Source organism: Pygocentrus nattereri, chromosome 6 (assembly GCF_015220715.1).
Source record: "Pygocentrus nattereri isolate fPygNat1 chromosome 6, fPygNat1.pri, whole genome shotgun sequence".
NCBI classification, from domain to species: Eukaryota; Metazoa; Chordata; class Actinopteri; order Characiformes; family Serrasalmidae; genus Pygocentrus; species Pygocentrus nattereri.
Window position 1 is genome coordinate 25,694,902 of NC_051216.1, and position 20,999 is coordinate 25,715,900.

A 20,999-nucleotide genomic window follows, 5' to 3' on the forward strand; every position below is an offset into this window, starting at 1 on the left:
ACATAGGTTCTTTGAGTGTTCATGGTGCTATGTAGACTCTTTTTCTTTTGTTAAAAACCCTCAAAGAACCATCATTTTAAGTGTGTACCCACCTCTGCATGTAGACCTGAGTGTGAAGAGTTTGACAATAGCATCTCTGTCTGGTCTTGCAGAATAAACCTCCCATTGCAAAATCCTGTATTCTAGTTTTTGGGTTAACATGTTTTAGAGCAGTGAATTAGAGTCTGGATCTGCTGAACACAATCTTGCAATGCATGTGTAGAAGTGCTGAGGCTGGGAGGAAGACTGATTTACCTCATATGGACATGCTGCTAAGGTTAGACAATGTGTGATGAAGCAACAGTATAATTTTCACCACAGGAGTCAAGGAAAAGCTTGCGTCAGAGAACAGTGAAGTTAACTTCATTTGTTTTACTTTGCCTAAGCATACTGGCAGCAAGCCATGAACTTTCTTATCCTTATCATTAGTGACCCTATCTACTGCCTCTCTCCACACAGCTTGACCATGTAGAGCCTCCATTTATGAGCCTACTGCACAACAGGCCTGAGCTAAGCTCACCTTATAACAAATGAAGAGCTGTGGATCAAAGCATTTGTGTGGTGTCCTGCCACTCTCTTCTATTTCACAGGTACAGTTAAATAAGCAAAATCCTTTAAAGCACTCTTTGGGAGAGAAGGTCATGTAGAGAAAATGAGCTAGGAACCGGAGCTGCTCCTTCTCTGAATTAGTCCTCTGCTGCACTCTCCCAGAAAGCAGTGTAATTTTACCCATGGTTAAAAGCTGTGATGTTACTTTAAGCATTTATGAGAGTTTTGCGTGATTTTGTGCCTTCAGCTTGATCAGATGTAACCTCTGTGCATAAATAAATGCTGTCACAACACTGCGCTAATTAGCTGTTAGCTCTCTCTCGCGCTCTCTCCCTCTCTTGCTCCCTTTTTCCACCTTCTCCGCTCTGTTTTTTCATTTTCTGTGGCTAAGTAATTATGAATGAAAATGTAATGTGGTTTTAATGTACTCTAGGTGCAGTGCTGGCTGATCTAATGCAGAGCCGCTGTGCATCCCATGCAGAAAAACGCCGTGTCACAAATCTTTATTAATGTTGGAGACTAGGAGGAAAGTACTGTACATGTCGTCTTTGTATAATCAGCTGATTTTGTAGGGCGATTAAAACATAAACTCACACATTCAGCCTTATTTTTATCTCAGCATTTTCAGCCCCTGTTATGAACTCACACTTTTAAAGCATGTTGTGTGCTATGTTTGGGGATGTGGAGCCCTCTTTGGTGTAAATATGTAATTGCAAGCGACTTGCAGAGAAACATTTTTGTAACATGAATTGTGTTGCGCACCACTGAGTGGACTAATGTACACAACTGGGGCTGCTGTGTCCTCTACATATGCAGAGTGACATACAAGGTTAGTTTAGCCCTGGGCCTTCTTTTGAGCCTAAGCGATTAACATTAATCATTAAAGGTGTCCAAGAAACTCCCACCAATCCAATCTGACAACTCAACAGACTTTTGAATAAATATTTTAAGCTTCAGTCTACAAGCTGATTTGCAGCAGCAAAGGACACTGGGCATTGTTTTTCTCTACTGCTTCAGGAATGCTAATTCTTTGATTCTTAACAAAAAATCTTGGAAAGCTACTCCTTCACATCTTCATAAGCTCTTTCTGGCAGATGACATAAGCTATACTAACATTTTTGAAGGCTTATTCCAGCAAGCTTCAGCTGTCATAATAATTTCTGAGGTGAAATGACATCAAAATTGACAGAGGTAGCCAAAGCAATTGCTGGAGTAAGCTTTTATAATTGTAAAAGTGGCTTGACTCTGCTGAAGTGTATTTTGAATGAGCAATCAGAAGCATCTTCTTGACAGCTGGTTAACGCATGTACACCATAATGTCTGGAAGTAGCTAAGGTAATAATTTTCTCCATGTTAATGTACATGTATGTTAGTCACGTGTGGGTTGTAATTATCCAAGCTGTGTATTTATATTCTTTCTATTTTATTTAAATGTTTTCGTGCCATTGCAGATGTTTTCAACTGTAAGGTCTCTTTAAGGGTCACCTCTTTACAGATGCTAGTATTTTTATACACAAACAGCTACCAACCTCACCAATTAGATGCCTGCAGGTAAAAGTGATGAGTAGAGACAGCTGAAACTTGTAAACAGTCAACCTGTCTTTTGACTTTATATGTACCTTTATACATCTTTCTTGCATCCCATTTCATTCTTTCTACCTTTTATTATCTCCATATTCCCTCTATTTATGTTTGTTTGGAGAGTCCATTCCTTAGTCAGACATTTAGCTCTTTCTTTCCCAGTCTTCAACTCAGTAACATATAGGCATTATGTGTAAATTGCTGAGAACCCAATCCTCAAAATAAGGCCAAAATTATACAATCACACCTGTCATTGATATTCAGGTAAGCTCAGGCTTGTTAAACTCAACATGTTGCAACAAACAAATCATTTTTGACGTAAAATGTGTTCTTGAGAGCTCAACAGAGACATAAGACACAAATCCTTTGTATACTTGCAAGGAGATGACCTTTCAATTTGGTTTCTTGTACCAGTTTTTTTAGGAAAGGAAAAAAAATCCACCTCTTCTCTCCAGACTGCCTTTCTAGCCTTTCTGTGTTGTGGGACTGGGGAAAGAGAAGCACAAACACACACACCAGAATTTTTCAGCCTCTAATGAGAAGAGGACCACGAAAAAGGAAACAAGTCCTTGGCTAACAGAAGCACACGCTTAATCCTGCTAAATGGTGATAACATTGCTTTTGTTATTGCAGATTATGGTGATGAGTTTGGTGTCAAAATGTCTGTTGCATTTGCTTGGAAGAAGCTGTTATTTGGGAAAACACATAATAGGAAAACAAGTGTGGTGAGGAGGCAATACACATATGAATCAAATAAAATGTGCCAGTATTGTCTAATAGAGTCACAACACAATTAAAAGCATATTGGGTTTCTTGCTGGACCACCCAGGGGACTAGCCTATGAGAGTTGACACCTCTTACTGACTCACTGACTGACTTACTGTCTCCCATTGTTGTAATGCACATGCACAAGCATCACCCAAGACAAGCAGCAGGTGATGCTATACACAATGAAGGCTGGTTGGTGTGCTATACCTGTGTTTGATTGTTAGAAGAATCCAGAATGTTCTCTCTCCATTTACTCTGGATCATAATATTTCTATTTCTGGACGTTCTAAGGACAACTTTAAATGTTGCTATCATAACCAGCAATATCGGGCTAACCAACTATAATGGAAGAAAGCAGAAGCACATTTATCATGGGTCTTCCAATAACAGTGATCTAAGAAGTTGAGGCAATACCACAAGTACTTCTATTTGAACTCAAATTGTCTGACTTCACTTGAATTTGAATTCCTTTATCTTGCTATGTGGCTGCCTTTTCTGTTCGATGTGAGGATAGTCACCAAGCACTAGAACATGAGCAATAAGTGCACCAGAATGTAAACTGAAATAGTATTTTGGTGTGTCACTTGTATGTAAAGTGAAATGTAAAGTCTGTTTGCCATTGCTACGTTAGCTAATTTGGAAGCTATAATGCAATTGCTAGTTGTACACATGCTAGCAACTGTTATTAGAGTTTACCCTGCTGAAACCCCTGGGTGGTTGGTTAGTGTAGTGGGTAACATCTCTGCCTTCTATGCCATACACCCTACACTATACCAATAAGGGTCCTTGGGCAAGACTCCTAACACTGCCTTCGCCTACCTGTGTAAAAATAATCAAATTGTAAGTCGCTCTGGATAAGAGCGTCTAACAAATGCCGTAAATGTACAGGCCTTCATGAATTCCATGCTGGTCTGGTGCTGGTTTAGCTGACCAGCATACCAGCATTTAAAACACAGCATGGTTTGGTGGTTTTCTAGCAGCTATGCTGGTTAGACCTAACTGGAGAGAGAGCTCATCATTATTAATAATAGACGTAGTATTACTAGCGGTAGAAATAATAATAATTGTTGTTATTATTATTGTTATTATCATTAGTAGCAGTAATATAAATGTTGTCTACTGACAAAAAGCATCTGGTAAAATTTCCATCAGACACTGTACATATAACCTGTATTATTGACACTTGCCTAACAAATGGCATGCAGCCAATGTCAGCTCAGCAAAACTAGGCTTGCATAGTCTATTCTTTTTAATTGTGATGCATTAGTGCTTTGCATTTTGCTGTTGTTTAGATTGTCATACTGCTCTGGAGTTCCTCATTGCCCTCCATTGTATTCTTCCCCTCAGCGAGTGGTGGCACCTCAGGGAAAGCGCTGATTAAAATATATGAGGCTAGCACAAAAACAGGAGAAAACACTGTTAGTGAATGGCACTTTCCACCAGATTATGCCTCAGTAAAACATCAATCTCAGCTCCAAAAGCATATCAAAGTTTTGATAAGCACATGTTACCTCACATAGAGTCAAGCCTCAGGTGATATTTATGCTGATGTGACAGCAGGGGGTTCTTGCTGTCCTACTTTAACTTGCATCTTAAAGCAGTTGAGAGGCTTGACCTGAGGGCTACATATACGTGTGACCAAAGAGATCGGTGACAAAATCAAAATCATTGTTAAAATTCAGTTTAACAGAACTGCTCTTCATTTATGCGAGGTTGATGCTAATGTCATTTCAGACAGTGTGCACTGTTCACTGATGTATACTCCACTCACCAGGCCTCAGAAGAGCTGCTTTGTGGCCCACCAGTGTGTAGTGGTGGTGTGTAATGTCCTTTTCCTCCTGAGAGCCCTGTGTCAAAGACAGGTGTGCACAGCCTGCTTGTTTGTTACTGTTTCCCCCCTGATTCATCAACATAACTGCGAACCTGCCCATCCTAAGTTATTATTACAGTTCATTAGTAGCAGGGATATCGCAAAAAGAAAAATAAATACTGAAATAGTTTTTCTTTAATGGTTTTATGGAATGCACAGATTTTAATAGAATGTGTGTCTTCAAGAAGAAATGGATAGTAACTTTGCTCCATGGGATCTGCTCATCTAATGTGAATTTGCCACTGTGGTTACATTTGAAAGAAATGACTTTTCATAAATTAAACTACTGTACAGTTTTCTACTCTTTTTAAAATGTTGGTCTACCTTTTATTTTCATACTGAAGAGTTCACTTCACTATTTTATTCCACCTGCCAAAATATCCTGGACATAGACGCTTCATCTTCTTCTTCTTTTGGCTGCTCCCTTTAGGGGTCGCCACAGCGGATCATCTGCCTCCATCTTGCCCTATCCATTGCTCCTCTACTTTCACACCAACCATCTCCATGTCCACCTTCACTACATCCATAAACCTTCTCTGAGGTCTACCTCTTCTCCTTTCTACCCGAAAATCTCAGCATCTTCATCTCCGTCACCTCCAACTCAGCCTCCTATCTTTTAGACAGAGCTACAGCCTCCAAACAGTACATCATAGCAGGACGCACTACTGTCTTGTAAACCTTCCCTTTCACTCTTGCTGCTATCCTTCTGTCAAACATCAGCACTGACACCCGTCTCCACCCACTCCATCCTGCCTGCACCCTCTTCTTCATCTCTTTTCTACACTGTCCATTGCTCTGGATGGTTGACCCAAGATATTTGAAGTCATCCACCTTTACGACCTCTACTCCTTGCATCTTCACATTTCCACCTGCCTCCCTTTCATTCACACACATGTATTCCGTCTTGTTTCTACTGACCTTCATTCCTCTCCTCTCCAGTGCAAACCTCCACCTCTCCAGATTCTCTTCCACCTGCTCTCTATGTCATCTGCAAACATTATGGTCCATGGAGCCTCCTGCCAGACCTCATCTGTCAACCTGTCCATCACCATTGCAAACAATAAAGGGCTCAAAGCTGATCCCTGATGTAACCCTACCTTCACCTTGAAACCATTTGTCACTCCAACTGCACACCTCACCACTGTCTCACTATCCTCATACATGTCCTGCACCACCCTAACATTCTTTTCAGCTACACCTGACTTCCTCATACAGTACCACAGTTCCTGTCTTGACACCCTATCATATGGGTAACATAGACACTTCATCTAAAATCATGTATTCTAAACCTAAATCTGAGCCATGGTTGAATAACACTATTCATGCAGCTAGACAAGAATGCAGGAGAGTTGAACGCAAGTGGGGAAAAAATAAGCTGAAGGTGTCTTTTAAGGGACAGCTGGTGTTAAACCTGAAAGTACAACATATTTTTCTGATATTGTAAAATATTGTGACAAGCCACGTCCTTTTAGCACCACTAATTATGTTCTTAACATCGCTCAATCTGCTTGTTTTGATGTTTCCTCAGAAACCTGTAAAAAATGTCACAGTTTTTGTGGACAAGACTGTGATTTATTATGAACCACATCTCTCTCTCTTTCAAAGAAAAAAATCGGTCACATGAACTCTTCGGCTTGTCCCACAGATATTGTGCCCCTTGCCTTTTTAAATAGATTTTTGAGACTAGGACTAAACATCCATGCAATTTTGAATGGTAGTCTCACTTCAGGTATTATACCAGCACCAGTATCCATGCAGTAGTGAAACCAATGATCAAAAAGCCTAATCTGGACACCTCAGTCCTCTCTAATTTTAGACCAATTTTCCAACTGCAATATTTTTTAGACGTACATGGTATTTTTCAGGTGTTCCAGTCTGGGTTTAAAGCCCTTCATAGCACTGAATGTGCAATTTTAAAAGTTTTTATTTGTCTCTTATTAGATACTGACTCAGGGGATTCAGATATGCTAAATCACAGCTGATTTCGACACAGTAGACCATAATATCCTCATCTCTTGTTTGGAGCACTCTGTCAGTATTACAGGTATTGCTTTGGAGTGGTTCTAATTTTACTTGTCTGAAGTTCTTCTGTCAGTCTTGGACCCCCAGGGCTCTGTCCTCGGGCCAATCATATTTTCTCCTCTTAGGGTACATTCTTAGAAAATATAGTGTTTCCTTTCATTGTTATGCAGGTGATACCCAAATTTACCTGCCCTTGAAACAGAAAAATACAGACTCTTTAAAGTTTGGATAGCCCTAATTTTATTTTTTTTAATAAGAATAAAACTGGAATTCTCATTTTGTGGTGGTGTTTGATACCCCTCATATGGACCTACATTCTCTGGATGCATATGTAAAACCTACACTAAAAATATATTTGTGATAATGGAGAGTGATTTAAAAATTTAAAACAGTGATTTTCCAACTGAGGCTCTTATCAGAAGGTAAGCCCTTTTAATCTTTCAACGTTCATCCAGACATGATTACTGCAATGCCCTTCATGTTGGTGTTAATCAGGCCTCCCTTTCACATTTACAATTAGTCCAGAACAGTGCAGCTCATCTTCTAACACAAACATGCAAGTGTGAACATACACAATATTGCCAAAAGTATTCAGTCGTCTGCTTTCACACACATATGACCATGAGTGAGATCCCATTCTTAAACCATAGGGTTTAATATGATGTCAGCCCACCCTTTACAGCTTCAACTCTTCTGGGAAGACTTTCCACAAAGGTTTAGGAGTGTGTTTATGGGAATTTCTGACCATTCTTCCAAACGCGCATTTGTGAGGTCAAACACTGATGTTGGACGAGAAGGCCTGGCTCACAGTCTCCGCTCTAATTCATCCCGAAGGTGTTCTATCAGATTGAGGTCAGGAGTCTGTGCAAGCCAGTCAAGTTCTTCTACACCAAACTCACTCACCCATGTCTTTATGGACCTTACTTTGTGCACTGATGCAGAGTCATGTTGGACCAGGAAGGTACCATTCCCAAACTGTTCCCACAAATTTGGGAGCATGAAATTGTACCAAAATCTCTTGGTCTCCTATGCATTAAGAATTGCTTTCACTGGAACTGTGGAGCTGAGCCCAACTCCTGAAAAACAACCCCACACCATAATCCCCCCTCCACCAAACTTTACACTTGGCACAATGCAGTCAGACAAGTACTGTTCTCCTGGCAACCGCCAAACCCAGACTCATACATCAGATTGCCAGATGGAGAAGTGTGATACATCACTCCAGAGAACACGTCTCCACTGCTCTAGAATCCAGTAGTGGCCCTTTCCACCACCTGAATTAAATTATTTGGATGGGTGAGTGAATACTTATATAAATATAGTGTATTTGCCCTGTACTGGCCTCTCTTCATTGGCTTCATATATGTATTAAGATTATTTTTAGGATTCTATTGTTTGCTTATAAATTGTTAAGTGGACTAGCTCCATCCTATCTTTCTGAGCTATTACAACAATATGTTCCTTCAAGGGCCCTTAGGTCTGCTGACCAGGTTTTGCACCCACAATCTCTGTTTTTAAATCCCATCTCAAAACATGTATTTTTTTTTACCATTGATTTAGTGTGAGAGCTGCTAATCCTATGTGTTGTTGCAATCTTACTGTTTGTATTTATTGTGTTTTTGATATCCAATATTTTGTGTTTTATTGCCTGTTTAATGAGTTTTGTTACGTTGTGTGTATAGTACTTTGGTCAACAGCTGTTGTTTTTAAATGTGCTCTATGAATATATTTGACATTGATGTTCTACACCATATTGGTATCAGAAGGGGGATAGTGGGCAGAGCCCCAGTGTGCACAAGCAGTGTGCAGGACAGTGACACAGGTGTGGTGAGCGGTGGTTTGCTTGCTGCTGAGGAGCAAGTTCCCCACTGTGTTTGCTCTAGTCAGGACTGACCGTGTGCCCAAGAACTTTGCTCAAGCTGGTATGTTGCTGGGGAACAGCTGACCTTTGAAGGGGAGACCATGTAGTATTCTGCTACTGGTTGGCGCTAGCACCTGAAACTTTGCATGTGTGGCTATGCAAATGATTACACACAAAGGCTCATGGTAGCACTCATTCTCATGAAAAAGGTCTATTTATATTTCCTGATGGGTTGATATCACCATGTAAATGACAGGTGTTCTTAGACTTGTTATAAATACACCTAATGGTTTTCTAATGGGTTCAAGGGATGTCCTACAGGAAATTAGTATTTTCTAAAAGTAACCGTTAAGCTAATACCCATTAGAAAGCAAAATTATGAGGTCTCAACATTTATAGTTCTTTATTCAGCTTAATAGTCTTTTTTCCGCAAGGTAAAAAGAGGAGTGGCGTGTCATGAGACCATCATCTTGTATGAGACTTAACAATAACATAAACAAGCAATTCACATTATCTTGAAAGTAATTTTCTTATGGAGGGCCATTCATTCTTTTTGCACTTCAGCCCATAATTCCTAGTTATGCCACTATGCACTGGGAAAGGTAGATGTACATTATTTGTTGCTTGTTGTTAAATATTTCATTATTTGCTTTGAACTCAAGCCTTGCAAGGCTCAACCGACAAAAATGATCATGTTGTAATAAAGGTGCTACCTGTCCTTATGACGAACTTAGTCACACGAACGAAAATATATGACGGTAACCAGTGGCTCATGTATGAGGTAAGCCTGCCACCTACTGGCTGCGATGCAAACGTGCAGGTTCTGTTTGAGCCCAAGGCTGTGTCTCAATCCGCGTATGTGCGGTTTGAAACACCGGCCGAGTCACGCCATTGGCTAAGCGGAGAGAAGACGTCATCAAGACGGTGACGGGGAAAGTCCTCTGTTTCATACAGCGAAGCGGACTGTCTGACTAGCCGGCTAGCGAAGCGGGAAGAAAGTTAATGGTCTGCATTAGCGAAATGGAAATAGTTCTTTGCGAAGCACACGGTAGGTGACAGTTCAAACACTGACAAAAAGCCAGCTTCAGCCTCTTCACTAACGGTGTAGTCTATAAAACCCCAACAGATAAACACTAGTCTGCCTCACTGGCAGCACGTCAGACCTTAATCATCTCTGAGACGGCATGAGTGGCTTTCACCGCTAAGGCAGAGCTTTATGTTCGGGTTGTGGGTCTGCACAGGTGTTGTGGCTATAACTGCTGCTTTTTTGACATAGCTAGGTTAGCTAACATGTCTCTCGTAAATTAGGCAGCACTTGCTTTTTGAAGACCGGGGTGAAGGAAGGACCGAATCAGGGCAAGAGCTTCTACGTTTGCACTGCACGGGATGCGACCCCATGCAATTTTGCACAGCCTGCTGAGTGAGTGGAGCTTGATTTAGTTTTTAAGTCACAAATTTTAATACAGTTTAAACACACTATTCGTGCTGTTTCATATATTTTATGATTCAGCTGTGCTTGAATAATTTGTGCTCAGCATAAGGCTAGTTTACCTGGTTGGTTTTCTATCTTGTTTTGGGTATTGTGGAGAGACTGCTAATCCGAGGTTTCTTCTAATCTCAGAGTTCCACCTTCTCACTGTCTTCGCCATGAAGATGCATTGGTTGAACTTCAGGCATTAGTTCACAATGACGCACACGACAGCTACAGGTGATCTGTCTTTTAAAGATGTGTTTTTAAAGGCATGCAACTATTTTTTTCCATAAACGTCCGACTGAAGTGCTTCTAATTATTTGATTAAATTATTATTTCACATCAGGTTGCTGTATCGCTGTGTAATTGGAAAGAAAGCAGGACACAAGTGGTGTGGGAGTATTCCATGGTCAGAGGTAACTTATGATTAAAACGAAAGCAAATGAAAAGCTATACCCTTTATATGTTTGTTGGTAATTATATGCCTTGAATAGGTGAGTGACAAATTAAAGGAAAAACAAATGTAAAGTATCTTATTAAGGTGTTGGGCCACCATGAGCTGCTAGAACAGCTTTACGTAGTCTCTACAAGTCTCTGGAACTGCACTGGACAGATGAAACGCCATTCTTTCAAAAGATGTTGCATCATTTAGTGTTTGTTTGTAGTGGAGAAGAAAACATTCTAAGATGTTGGTCCAGAATTTAGCGCAGGCATTTATTTGGGTTAAAATCAGAAGAAAGTGAAAGCCATATTGTATGATTTACATCATTTTCGTACTTAACCTATTAAATGACCCCTGATGCTCTTCTGATGGGTGTATTGGCATCCTGAAATGGACCACTTCTTACAACAGAATGGAAATACTTTATCAAAGGCTAAAGGTAATCCAACAGAATAACAACTGTATTGATTTGCAGTAATCTTTCTCTGTAAGGGGGTGAGTGGACCCAAACCATCAATCAATCAACCATCAGTACGCACCTTCACAACACACCAAGGCGTAGTGTAGGGTTCAGGCATTCTAGGCTGTACTGCTCTCCTCTTGCTCACGTGTGGAGAATGTGATGAAGGATGACTGATCTGACCATTTAGGGTTTTTTTTTTTTTTTGTTTGTTTGTTTTTTCCTCATGCGTCGACTTTCAGATATGTATTCACCTCTTATAATATCTCTCTATTTGTCGATGTGGATGGACTGTTCTATATGGCAAAGTCTAGTTATGTCCTGCATTGACATTCTTACTCACCAAAAGACAAGATGTTCAAAAGTCACGTGGATTTTTTCATCTTGCCATCTTGATACAAAATTGAAGTAAAATGGGCCTGCTCAGCTTTTTAAACCCGTCACAAAAGATGGTAAGATGTTATTGGCGAAATGACATCATCAGGTACACTCATCTAGAAGCATTTGCACCTGTTTCTCCTCTGAATTATTCAGGTTTTTCCTTCAGTTTGTCACTTGTATATTGTATTGTTTTTGAGAATAACCGTGCAAGGTTGATTGCAGTTAATTTTGCTTTTTGCAGAAGGACAGTGAAAAGAGTGCTTTGTCAGATAAAAGGAATCAGCCTTCCAGCTTACCTCCTGTTAGAAACCCTTTCAAAGCCCCTAACAAAGTAAACCAAACCTCAGAGTGGAGAAAACTTCAAGAGGCAGATGTGGAGAGAGCAAAGGTGACAAAGTCGGGTAAATATATAGAAAATGAGAGCCACAAGAAGACCAAAGAAGATAAAAAGCCCAGCAAGGAAGCAGAGAAAGGACTGAATAGCAAATGCTACTCTGACGGTGCAGCTGCATTGGATGGTGAAACAGCCAGTTCTGCACAGCAAGAGTCATGGAGAAACAAGAAACTTCCTCCTGGAATGAAGATAAAGAAGCGAGCATCTGATGAGGAGAGGAAGCGTAGTAGTGGTAGCGAAGTAACTGTTAGCAGAGCAGAGAGTTCAGAGGGCACTAAGGGGTCTAGCAGCAAGTGTGAGAAAATAAAAGAGCAACAAACTGAAAAACAGACTAAATCTGCAACCTCCACAGCCCATGATGAAGAAAAAAAAGAGGAGGGAACAGTCACAGAGGCTCTTCCCTCCAGAGTCTCACAACAAAACCCCTCTCAAAAAGATGAGGGGTATAGTGAGAAAACTGTTGTCAGTGACAGTGTAAAAGAAAATATCACCTTTAGGAAGAGTGTTACATCAAATATAAACTCTCAGCCACAAGTTTTTGGCAAGCCAAGCAGCCCAACCTCTACATTAAAAGGTGTTTCAGCTTCTGCAAAGCCAGTTAAAAATAGTTCCCAAGACACACTGTCAAGTGAGAATCAAGACAAGATTCAGAAAAGCAAGAGCACAGTAAACCCACCTTTTGGAGAGTGGAGTGATGAAGATGATGATGTACAGTTGGTGTCAGTGCAGCCAGGCCCTGAGCAGACATCCAAGGCTCCAGTTGCACCTGTGCAGAAAACCCTCACCTCCTATCCAGGCTTCCAGCCCGCATCAAAAGTCAAGGGTCAAGATGAAGATCCTAGAGCTCTGCACAGCCAGCTTACTGTCCAGCTTAAACAGAAGAAGGTACTGATTCAGTTGTTATAGAATCTTTTCACAGTATTTTTATGTTGGCTCTTTTAAGTCCTCTGGTCTTGAAAATGTAGGGTGACCACATTTTAGTTTTTAAAGAAGAGGATACTGGGGACAGGAGGGTGGCACAGACTAGACTGTAGAAAGGAAATGTCTGCATTAAAGCAAAGGCAAATCCTGAACATTTCAGGCCATTTCTAAATCCAGGCCAGGCACATTTTTTAGATTTCCAAAAGAGGATGTGTCCTAGAAAAAAGGATGTATGTTCAGACTAGAAAAAGCCAAGTGTAAATTAATATCCAACCACTTCAGGAATCGTCAGACCATTTCAGGAGTGGTTTGAGAGGCAGCTGAGCCCAATTTAAAAGTATCTGTTTTTTCATAATCTTTATTCAGCTAGTCAGTAGTGTGTATGGAGCTCTTTCACTGAAAAAATTTATCACAGACGACCAAACAAAGGTTGCGTACATCAGCTGCTGTTGCCATTTACACAGTAAGACTCAAGAGAACCAACGTCTTTGGTGCCTGCCTTTGTCTCAGGAAATACTCAAAGAGAATTTGTTGGGTTTGTGTATTGCTAAGAAGAGCAGTGTTGATACAGATCAGATTTCTGTGAATCTGGTAGAGGTCCATTTCTGTGGCCAGGTGTAAATGTAATGCAGACAAATTGTATCTGCATGTTATCTGAATATGAGATGCATGAAATGTGATGTGGTCTCGGTGTGATCAGTATGATCAGCAGAATGGCAATTCTTTTTATTACTAATCAGCTTCACACAATATTTTTCTCCCTTCTTACTCTGTGTACGTGCTCTTCGTCCAGGCCACTCTTTCAGCAGTGAATGTGTCTGCTCTTCCTGATAAAGGAGAGAGGCTGAAGAGCCAGGTGAAGGAACTGGAAGATGCTTTGGAGGCTTTGAGTCTGACCAGTGTTGCTCTCACTGGTGAGATACTGACTTTGAGCCTGAAAAGTATGTCATTGATGTGTTACTCCTTCAGGTATATGACTAAAGACTAAATGTTATGGGATAATCTCTTGTAGATTCTCAGGATGCAGACAGTAGTACGCAGCAGAAACCTCTGCCCAGCCAGTCCAACCCTTTTAGCCAACCAGGAGGCACTGTCTTTTTAGCAGAAGCACCAGTCCTATTCCAGCAAAAATCCTCTGCTAGCGCCTTAGAATTGCATCTCAGTCAGGGTTATGCACAAATGTATGGAGGTAATCCTTTTCACCCTCTTTTTAGGCTAAACATCTTTTTTTTTTCTCTTATGATATAAATAGATGGATATCTGTACTCATTGTTGCTGATGTTTCATTTATTCATTGTCATGAGCTCTCTTAAAACATTTTCTCCCCAGTAAATCCTCAAAACCAGGCTTTCTATGGAGGCAGAATGACTGAGAACAGACTGCTTGCTGTGCGCAATGCCACAACTGAGGCAATTGACCACCTACATCACTCCCTGGAGTCCTGCCCTTCTGCTGACACAGAGGCACAGGATCCCAAAGGAATCAAGGCAAGAGACTCTGCATAATTACTGAGAAAATCATTGTACTTGTGGTATGCTAAAGCACTTTGGACTGGGGATGAAAAGATAAATAGATAGACGTGTGGCATTTCAGTTCTTGTTTTTTTCCTTTGGAATAATTCTTGGAACTGGGTACTGAGATGATCTTCATCTCTTTCAGGTTCCGTTATTGCCTCACCAGAGAAGAGCCCTGGCCTGGCTCTTGTGGAGGGAGACCCAGAATCCCTGTGGTGGAATTCTGGGTAACATTTTAATTTCACTCCTTCAAAGTTGTTAGAAATGCTTGATATTGGTTTAGCCTGACACATATGAGGATGTGACAGCAGCTGAATTTGAGTGATGAATTAAATGAAAAGGTCAAATTAAGGCTTAATTTGTCTATTTGATTTGTTTATTTATTTTTTAGTGCCATTGAATGGTGTTAAGGTGCTCAGCTTGTTGTAGTGTTTTTTTTGTTTGTTTTTGTTTTTTTGACTTAGTCGGTTTGTTTGGTTTTTTTTTTTTACTATTTCAGCAGATGACATGGGTCTGGGAAAGACCCTGACCATGATTGCTCTCATTCTGGCCCAGATGAAGAAAAAGGATGCCAAGGATACCGAGCTGGAGGGATGGATCTCTAAGACTGGTAAATACTCCTGCACAGTGTAACTGTCAGTGGGATACTTTACAGCTTTTGTGTGCATGTCCGAGTCAGCACAGGGTTGAACTTTTCTGTGAATTAATTTACTGCAGTGCTGAAATGGCTCTTCGGGCTTCTATTTTTCTGTCTTGTCTATCTTTGATGATAAGCATATGCATAGACTGATGTATCCTGGTATCCTTTGGGTGTATTCAATGTGATTTCAATATTTCATGTTATGTTGTGTTTTTTTTTTTTTTGTTTGTTTTGTTTTTCTTTTCTTAAGACTCGTCTTTGGTGGCATCTCAGGGAACTCTAATTATCTGTCCTGCCTCTCTGGTGCATCACTGGAAGAAAGAGATAGAAAGACATATAAAGAAGAGTCGACTCAGTGTGTATCTCTACCATGGGCCCAGCCGACAGAGGAGTGCAAGCGTGTAAGACACACAGTGATACAAGCAGTATTGCTGACACTCATCAGCATGGACTGTAAATCTGTTTAGAAATTGCTGTATAATTTCCTGGTTTTTCTTTTAGATGTGTGTGTCACTCGCAATTCTCCTCTCTCCATTAGACTGGCTGAGCATGATGTAGTAGTCACCACATACAGTTTGGTCTCTAAAGAGATCCCTGTTCAGAAAGAAGATGCAGAACGTCCCAGTGAGGATGCTGAGCCTACGGTATGAAGAACAAACTTGGTAGAAGTTATATAAATAATGTGCATGTTTATTAATTAAAGTAATGTAAGCTGATTCTTATGTTTTGCCACAAGCAGTCAATGTGAGAGAGTCAAAAAATTAACCAATAGCATCTTTTTCTGTATGTCTGCACTTTCCCACAGCATCCCTTCATCGTACAGTGAGGTGTCTTTGAGCTATTTTATATAGCAGTAGATAGTATGCTAACATACAAAGATCAAGCTGTTCTTCTTTTTCTGAAACAATAGACCATAGATAACTTGAACCCACTGTAAATGTCATGGTCTCTACTAATATAGAGTCTCCATGTACACTTTAATCTCAACCTTAGCCTTCACTTTTGTCTTTTAAGGAAATTATTCTGCACACCGTAATAACAGCAATGACCATTTGGGGCAAGATATAGTTTATTATATATTATATATTTTATATAGTTGACAATCAACTTCTTCTACATAGTGCACTAAGATAAAGTTCTGTGGAAGGTCATTTTGCATGTCGATTAAATTGCTTCTGAGTTGAGTGACCAAACCTACCTGAACAATTGTAATAGCCAGAAATGTTTTAAATGGTCTTTCATAGTTTCATGTCCTGCTTAGGCGTCAAACATGGGCCCTCTCTTGCGTGTTGCCTGGGCTCGTGTGGTTCTGGATGAGGCTCACAACATCAAGAACCCTAAAGTCCAGACTTCCATGGCGGTGTGCAAGCTGCGGGCCAGAGCACGCTGGGCTGTTACTGGAACACCAATCCAGAACAACCTGTTGGATATGTACTCACTGCTGAAGTATAAGCATTCTTCTAATGTTCCAGCCTTAGAACCCTTAGATGAGCTTTAACTGTTTTCAAAGATTATGTTTATTTCTTCTGACTTTTATTACAAATACAGATTTTACAATGACCTGATCTGAAAAAATGTCAGTGATAAAACTTCAACAAGCCCATGTGTGTGTGTTGTAGGTTTTTGAGGTGCTCTCCATTTGATGAATATAAACTGTGGAAGGCTCAGGTAGACAACGGCTCCAAAAGAGGAGGAGAGAGACTCAACATCCTCACCAGGTCTCTGCTGCTCCGCAGGACCAAGAACCAGCTGGACTCTACAGGCAAACCTCTGGTATGTACATGTGGAGCATATGTGCACCTGGTCTCTAAACTTTCACAGAAGACATTAACTTTTTGGCATTTTGTGCTAGGTCTCTCTGCCTGACCGAAGCTGTGAAGTTCACAGAGTGAAACTGTCTCAAGAAGAACAGTCTGTTTATGATGTAGTATTTGCACAATCCAGGTACAAAATAGTACAAAGTTATGAAGGGCCTGCCCTAAGACCCGTACACTGTATTGCCTTTAGCATCATGCTGTACTCTTTTCTAGGTCCACCCTTCAGTCGTACCTAAATAGGCATGAGGGAGGAGACACTAAACAAGGACACGGTGGCAACCCATTTGAGAAAGGTTAGAATATTTGTTTAAAATGCAGTGCTGAAAAAGGCCGTATTATAATGTGAATATGCTCTTGAGTGTATGTAGTATCATTAACTAGTAAGTTGGGTATAAATAATTATTACAGAACTTCCAACTGAACAGATACAACTTAAGTTCAAACAAAACATACATAAGCTACTCAGCTCTGTAAATTGTTAGGTAGGTGGCATTGCATTATGTAACTGGGTAAATACTGCCACCTACTGTTTGTCCTGTGCTTGCATGCTTGTTTCAATTGTGGTATCAAAAGCATGTCAGGGACTCAGTAAGAGACTCTGGTTTTTGTAGGCCAGCCTGTTAAGTGAAAAGATAGGGGGAAAAAATTGAAACTGTTTAGTCATTATTGGAAATAAGTCAAATTGAATGAACACTGTTTAAAGGAGAAATGCTAGTACAAAGTAAAATGTTTAGTCTTTCATATTCAGGTAATGAGTGGAGGAATTAGTCAGTGTTTCAAACTTGATTTTAAATACCAAAACATCATCCAAAATGGCACAGCATTCATTACCAAACCTATTTTTATACGATAGTGACTGCGCTGTGCAGCAACTGAAGACTTGTATTAGAGAAGAATGGCAAAAAAATGCTACTTTAAAAACTGGACCAGTTGGTGTCCCCTAATGAGTATTAAGTGTTCATAAAAGGAGAAGTGATGTAACACACACCAGCACACCCCCGTGACCCTGACGGAAAAGCGGCTTGGAAAATGCCTAGATGGACGGATGTAACACAAAAGCAAACATGCTCCTTTCCCAGCTTTTGTGGAACATGTAGCACAAATCAAATTTGGACAGTGTATATTTACAAAAAAAACACTTTACATTTTATAAGTTAAAAACATCACACATCATGGTTTTATGCTGTTTTCAACATAATATAGATCAAACCTTCCTTTTAGCAACATTTCATATATTGCCCCAACTTTTTTGGAATCGAGGTTTGTAGGAACATTTTGCCATAACAAACTACGGTGGATGACACTAAATCATAGTGTGTAAGACAAGCTTGAAACTGAAGGCCCCCACTGTGATTATTGGTGTTTGCTGCTGCATCTTTCAAAATTTTTTTGTGTTTTAGTTGCACGTGAGTTTGGAATGTCCCAGCAGGAGACAGTGTCTTCCTCTCAACACACTCAAGGTTCCAGCACCATTCACATCCTATCCCTGCTGCTGCGCCTCAGACAGTGTTGTTGTCACCTGTCCCTGCTTAAAAAGGTAACTTTCTCACATATATTCTTAAACTGTCTTCTCTCAATCCGTTTCAGCATGTGGATTTTGTGTTGTGTTTGTGTGTCGGTTTCAGACTCTGGATCAGTCAGAGCTGCAGGGTGATGGGATAGCTTTGTCTTTGGAGGAGCAGCTGTGTGCCCTATCTCTGTCAGAGCCCTCTGACTCTGACCCCAAGTCCACTGTCTCCCTCAATGGCAGTCGCTTTAGTTCTGAGCTCTTTGAGAAGAGCCGCGAGAGCACCAAGGTGACCAAGGCTCTCCACCCACTTTCTTTATTACAAAATGTTAGATAATGTATTACAGCTAGGTTGGTATAAAAATTGTTAAACGTTTGAAAAATTCCCGTTTATATTTTCTGATGTTGTAAACTCAAAGTACAAAGAAAAGAGTTTAAATATAAAGATTTTATTTGTATTTGTAGTTATTTTTTCTTTTCAGCTAACATGAACCAGCTCTGTGATGTCTTGCATTTATTGCCAACTTAATGACAAATGTATTGTCACAAATTATGTCAGACACCATTTGTGCAAGTGGTTGTCACTGATGTCTTAACTGTAGTTTCACTACTTTATAAATAAGTATTTCATTCATTCATGCAGTTCATATAACAATGCAACATTTCAAAACTGTGCTTCCAATGGGTTTTACTCATGATTTTTCTTTTTACTTTTCACCAGCACATTTTAAATTCCATCCTAAATATTTTATTTAACTGCTTGTAGAATGAGCACCTTGAGTTGCTGAGGTTGCAGAACATAATTTATAGTCCCAGTCTGTCTTTTTGTTCAGATTTCAGCCATCCTTACAGAGTTGCAGGAGATCCGCAAGAAAAATCAGAAAAGGTAAGTTTCTCGGTGGTTTTTGATACATTTATTGACTACACTGTAGAAAAACAGCATCTTGACAAGTGAAATTCTCAAACCTAGTCTTTACATCTAATATCTTTTATTTTTATAAACAGTTATCTGCCAATACAGGTGAGAGAATTTCACCTGATAAAATCACTTAAAACAAGTAAAATGTTTGGAAAGAAATTAATCTTGTAGTAAGGTTACAGGAATCTTAATGAAAAATACTAGAAATATTTACTAGATTTAACGTCATTTCACATGCCATGATAACATTTTTTGCAGTCTTGAGTTCAGATGTAGCTGCACACTTAACTTGTTGTGCATGTTGCCTTCCAAAAATTCTGGTAGTGTAAACAGAGGCATTTGAGACTGACTGGAGTGTCTGTTGGCAGTGTAATTGTGTCCCAGTGGACCAGTATGCTGGACATTGTAGCTGTTCACTTAAAGAAGATGGATCTGCACTTTGGAGTTATAGATGGTACAGTCAACCCCAAAAGGCGCATGGACCTAGTTGAAGAATTTAACACCAACCTTAAAGGACCACAGGTTTGTGTCCTCACACCTGCAGAATGAATCTGCAGCGTTCTACTCTACATGGCCTAAAGTATGTGAACACCCTTTCTGATTAGTGCTTCGGCTATTTCATGCACAATCATCACTAAAACATATATAAAATCAATTATACAGCCTTGCAACGGCCATAGCTCAGAGGAAAAAAAAATTCTTGGTGGCAGCGCCAGAAATGTCACCACATCTTCAAAGATTGCCTAGGCACAGAGACAGCTGCACCCATGCCTACATTCACTATGCACAGTTCCAAGTAGCAGCTGCAGCAGTGTAAAGCACACCACCATTGAGTTCTGGCGCATGTTCTCTGAATTGATGAATCACACTTTGATGAATACCTTTTAACCTGGATGTAACATAGAAGAGTAATTTTGTGTCTCATTGAATTGATGCATGTTGCAGGTAATGCTGGTGTCTTTATGTGCTGGAGGAGTGGGTCTTAATCTGACTGGTGGGAACCATCTGTTCCTCATCGACATGCACTGGTAAGCCTGTATGCTCTTCATTTAGTATCAATAAAAAGCTGTCAGCCATGCCAGTCATACCTGTCTGATTTGTTTTTATTACATACTCATCCAACTACTTTCCTGACACTTTTTCAATTTTATTTGCAAAGTAGGCCATCGGTACTTCAGATACAATTAGGAGAAGAATTCACATCTTGTTCTGTTTAGTCACTGCGAATTAAAGAGTAATTGCTTTTAACAGTGAACTACTTTGAAGTGTGTGCATTGAAATAGTTTTGAATCTGCCTAAGCTAAAGCTGGATTTGCAGGAACCCAGCGCTGGAAGACCAGGCCTGTGACAGAATATACAGAGTGGGTCAGCGCCTGGACGTTACCATTCACAAGTAAGCAGTAGATTTATAGACCGGTGGCACTGGACAGTAGTGAAGTAAGCAGTTATGTTTTGTTACTTTCATTCACTGCTTGAATGAGAGGCTTTATATAAAAACTGATTTATAGTGATACATGTGGCAGGGCTATATCACAAAAATGGATTTAGCTTGGTATAATACAGGTGCTATTATGTTCAATACATTATTTTATGTTGGAGGTTGCAAGGTTGCAGTGCTCTATGGATGGGGATCTCAAATCCAGTTCTAACTGCATATTATCCGGGGCCCATATTGACAAAGCTTCTTAAAGTAGGAGTGTCAGTTTAGGATCAGATTCATGTCTTATTTACATGATCCTGTATCAGCACTCCGTATCTGAGATGCCTTGTGAAGCCCTGACGGGCCCTGATTGATAAGTATGTAATGTTTTATTGTTCTTTTTGTGTATGTATAAGCTTCACA

General features: G+C 40.1%; 1 protein-coding gene across 1 annotated transcript in view; it reads left to right on the forward strand.

Moving 5' to 3' along the window:
- Positions 1–9,607: 9,607 nt before the first annotated feature.
- Positions 9,608–20,999, forward strand: part of ttf2 (transcription termination factor, RNA polymerase II) — a 15,036-nt gene continuing 3,644 nt past the window's right edge. Inside the window, exons 1-22 of the mRNA XM_017710799.2 lie at positions 9,608–9,738; positions 9,999–10,110; positions 10,312–10,398; positions 10,508–10,577; positions 11,686–12,723; positions 13,553–13,673; positions 13,772–13,948; positions 14,089–14,246; positions 14,419–14,500; positions 14,773–14,883; positions 15,164–15,314; positions 15,452–15,557; positions 16,175–16,359; positions 16,533–16,686; positions 16,766–16,857; positions 16,944–17,023; positions 18,131–18,267; positions 18,356–18,526; positions 19,071–19,123; positions 19,525–19,678; positions 20,102–20,184; positions 20,475–20,549. Coding sequence (XP_017566288.1) covers positions 9,693–9,738; positions 9,999–10,110; positions 10,312–10,398; positions 10,508–10,577; positions 11,686–12,723; positions 13,553–13,673; positions 13,772–13,948; positions 14,089–14,246; positions 14,419–14,500; positions 14,773–14,883; positions 15,164–15,314; positions 15,452–15,557; positions 16,175–16,359; positions 16,533–16,686; positions 16,766–16,857; positions 16,944–17,023; positions 18,131–18,267; positions 18,356–18,526; positions 19,071–19,123; positions 19,525–19,678; positions 20,102–20,184; positions 20,475–20,549 — 3,443 coding nt within the window. The 5' untranslated portion in view covers positions 9,608–9,692. The remainder of the gene's footprint in view (positions 9,739–9,998; positions 10,111–10,311; positions 10,399–10,507; positions 10,578–11,685; positions 12,724–13,552; positions 13,674–13,771; positions 13,949–14,088; positions 14,247–14,418; positions 14,501–14,772; positions 14,884–15,163; positions 15,315–15,451; positions 15,558–16,174; positions 16,360–16,532; positions 16,687–16,765; positions 16,858–16,943; positions 17,024–18,130; positions 18,268–18,355; positions 18,527–19,070; positions 19,124–19,524; positions 19,679–20,101; positions 20,185–20,474; positions 20,550–20,999) is intronic.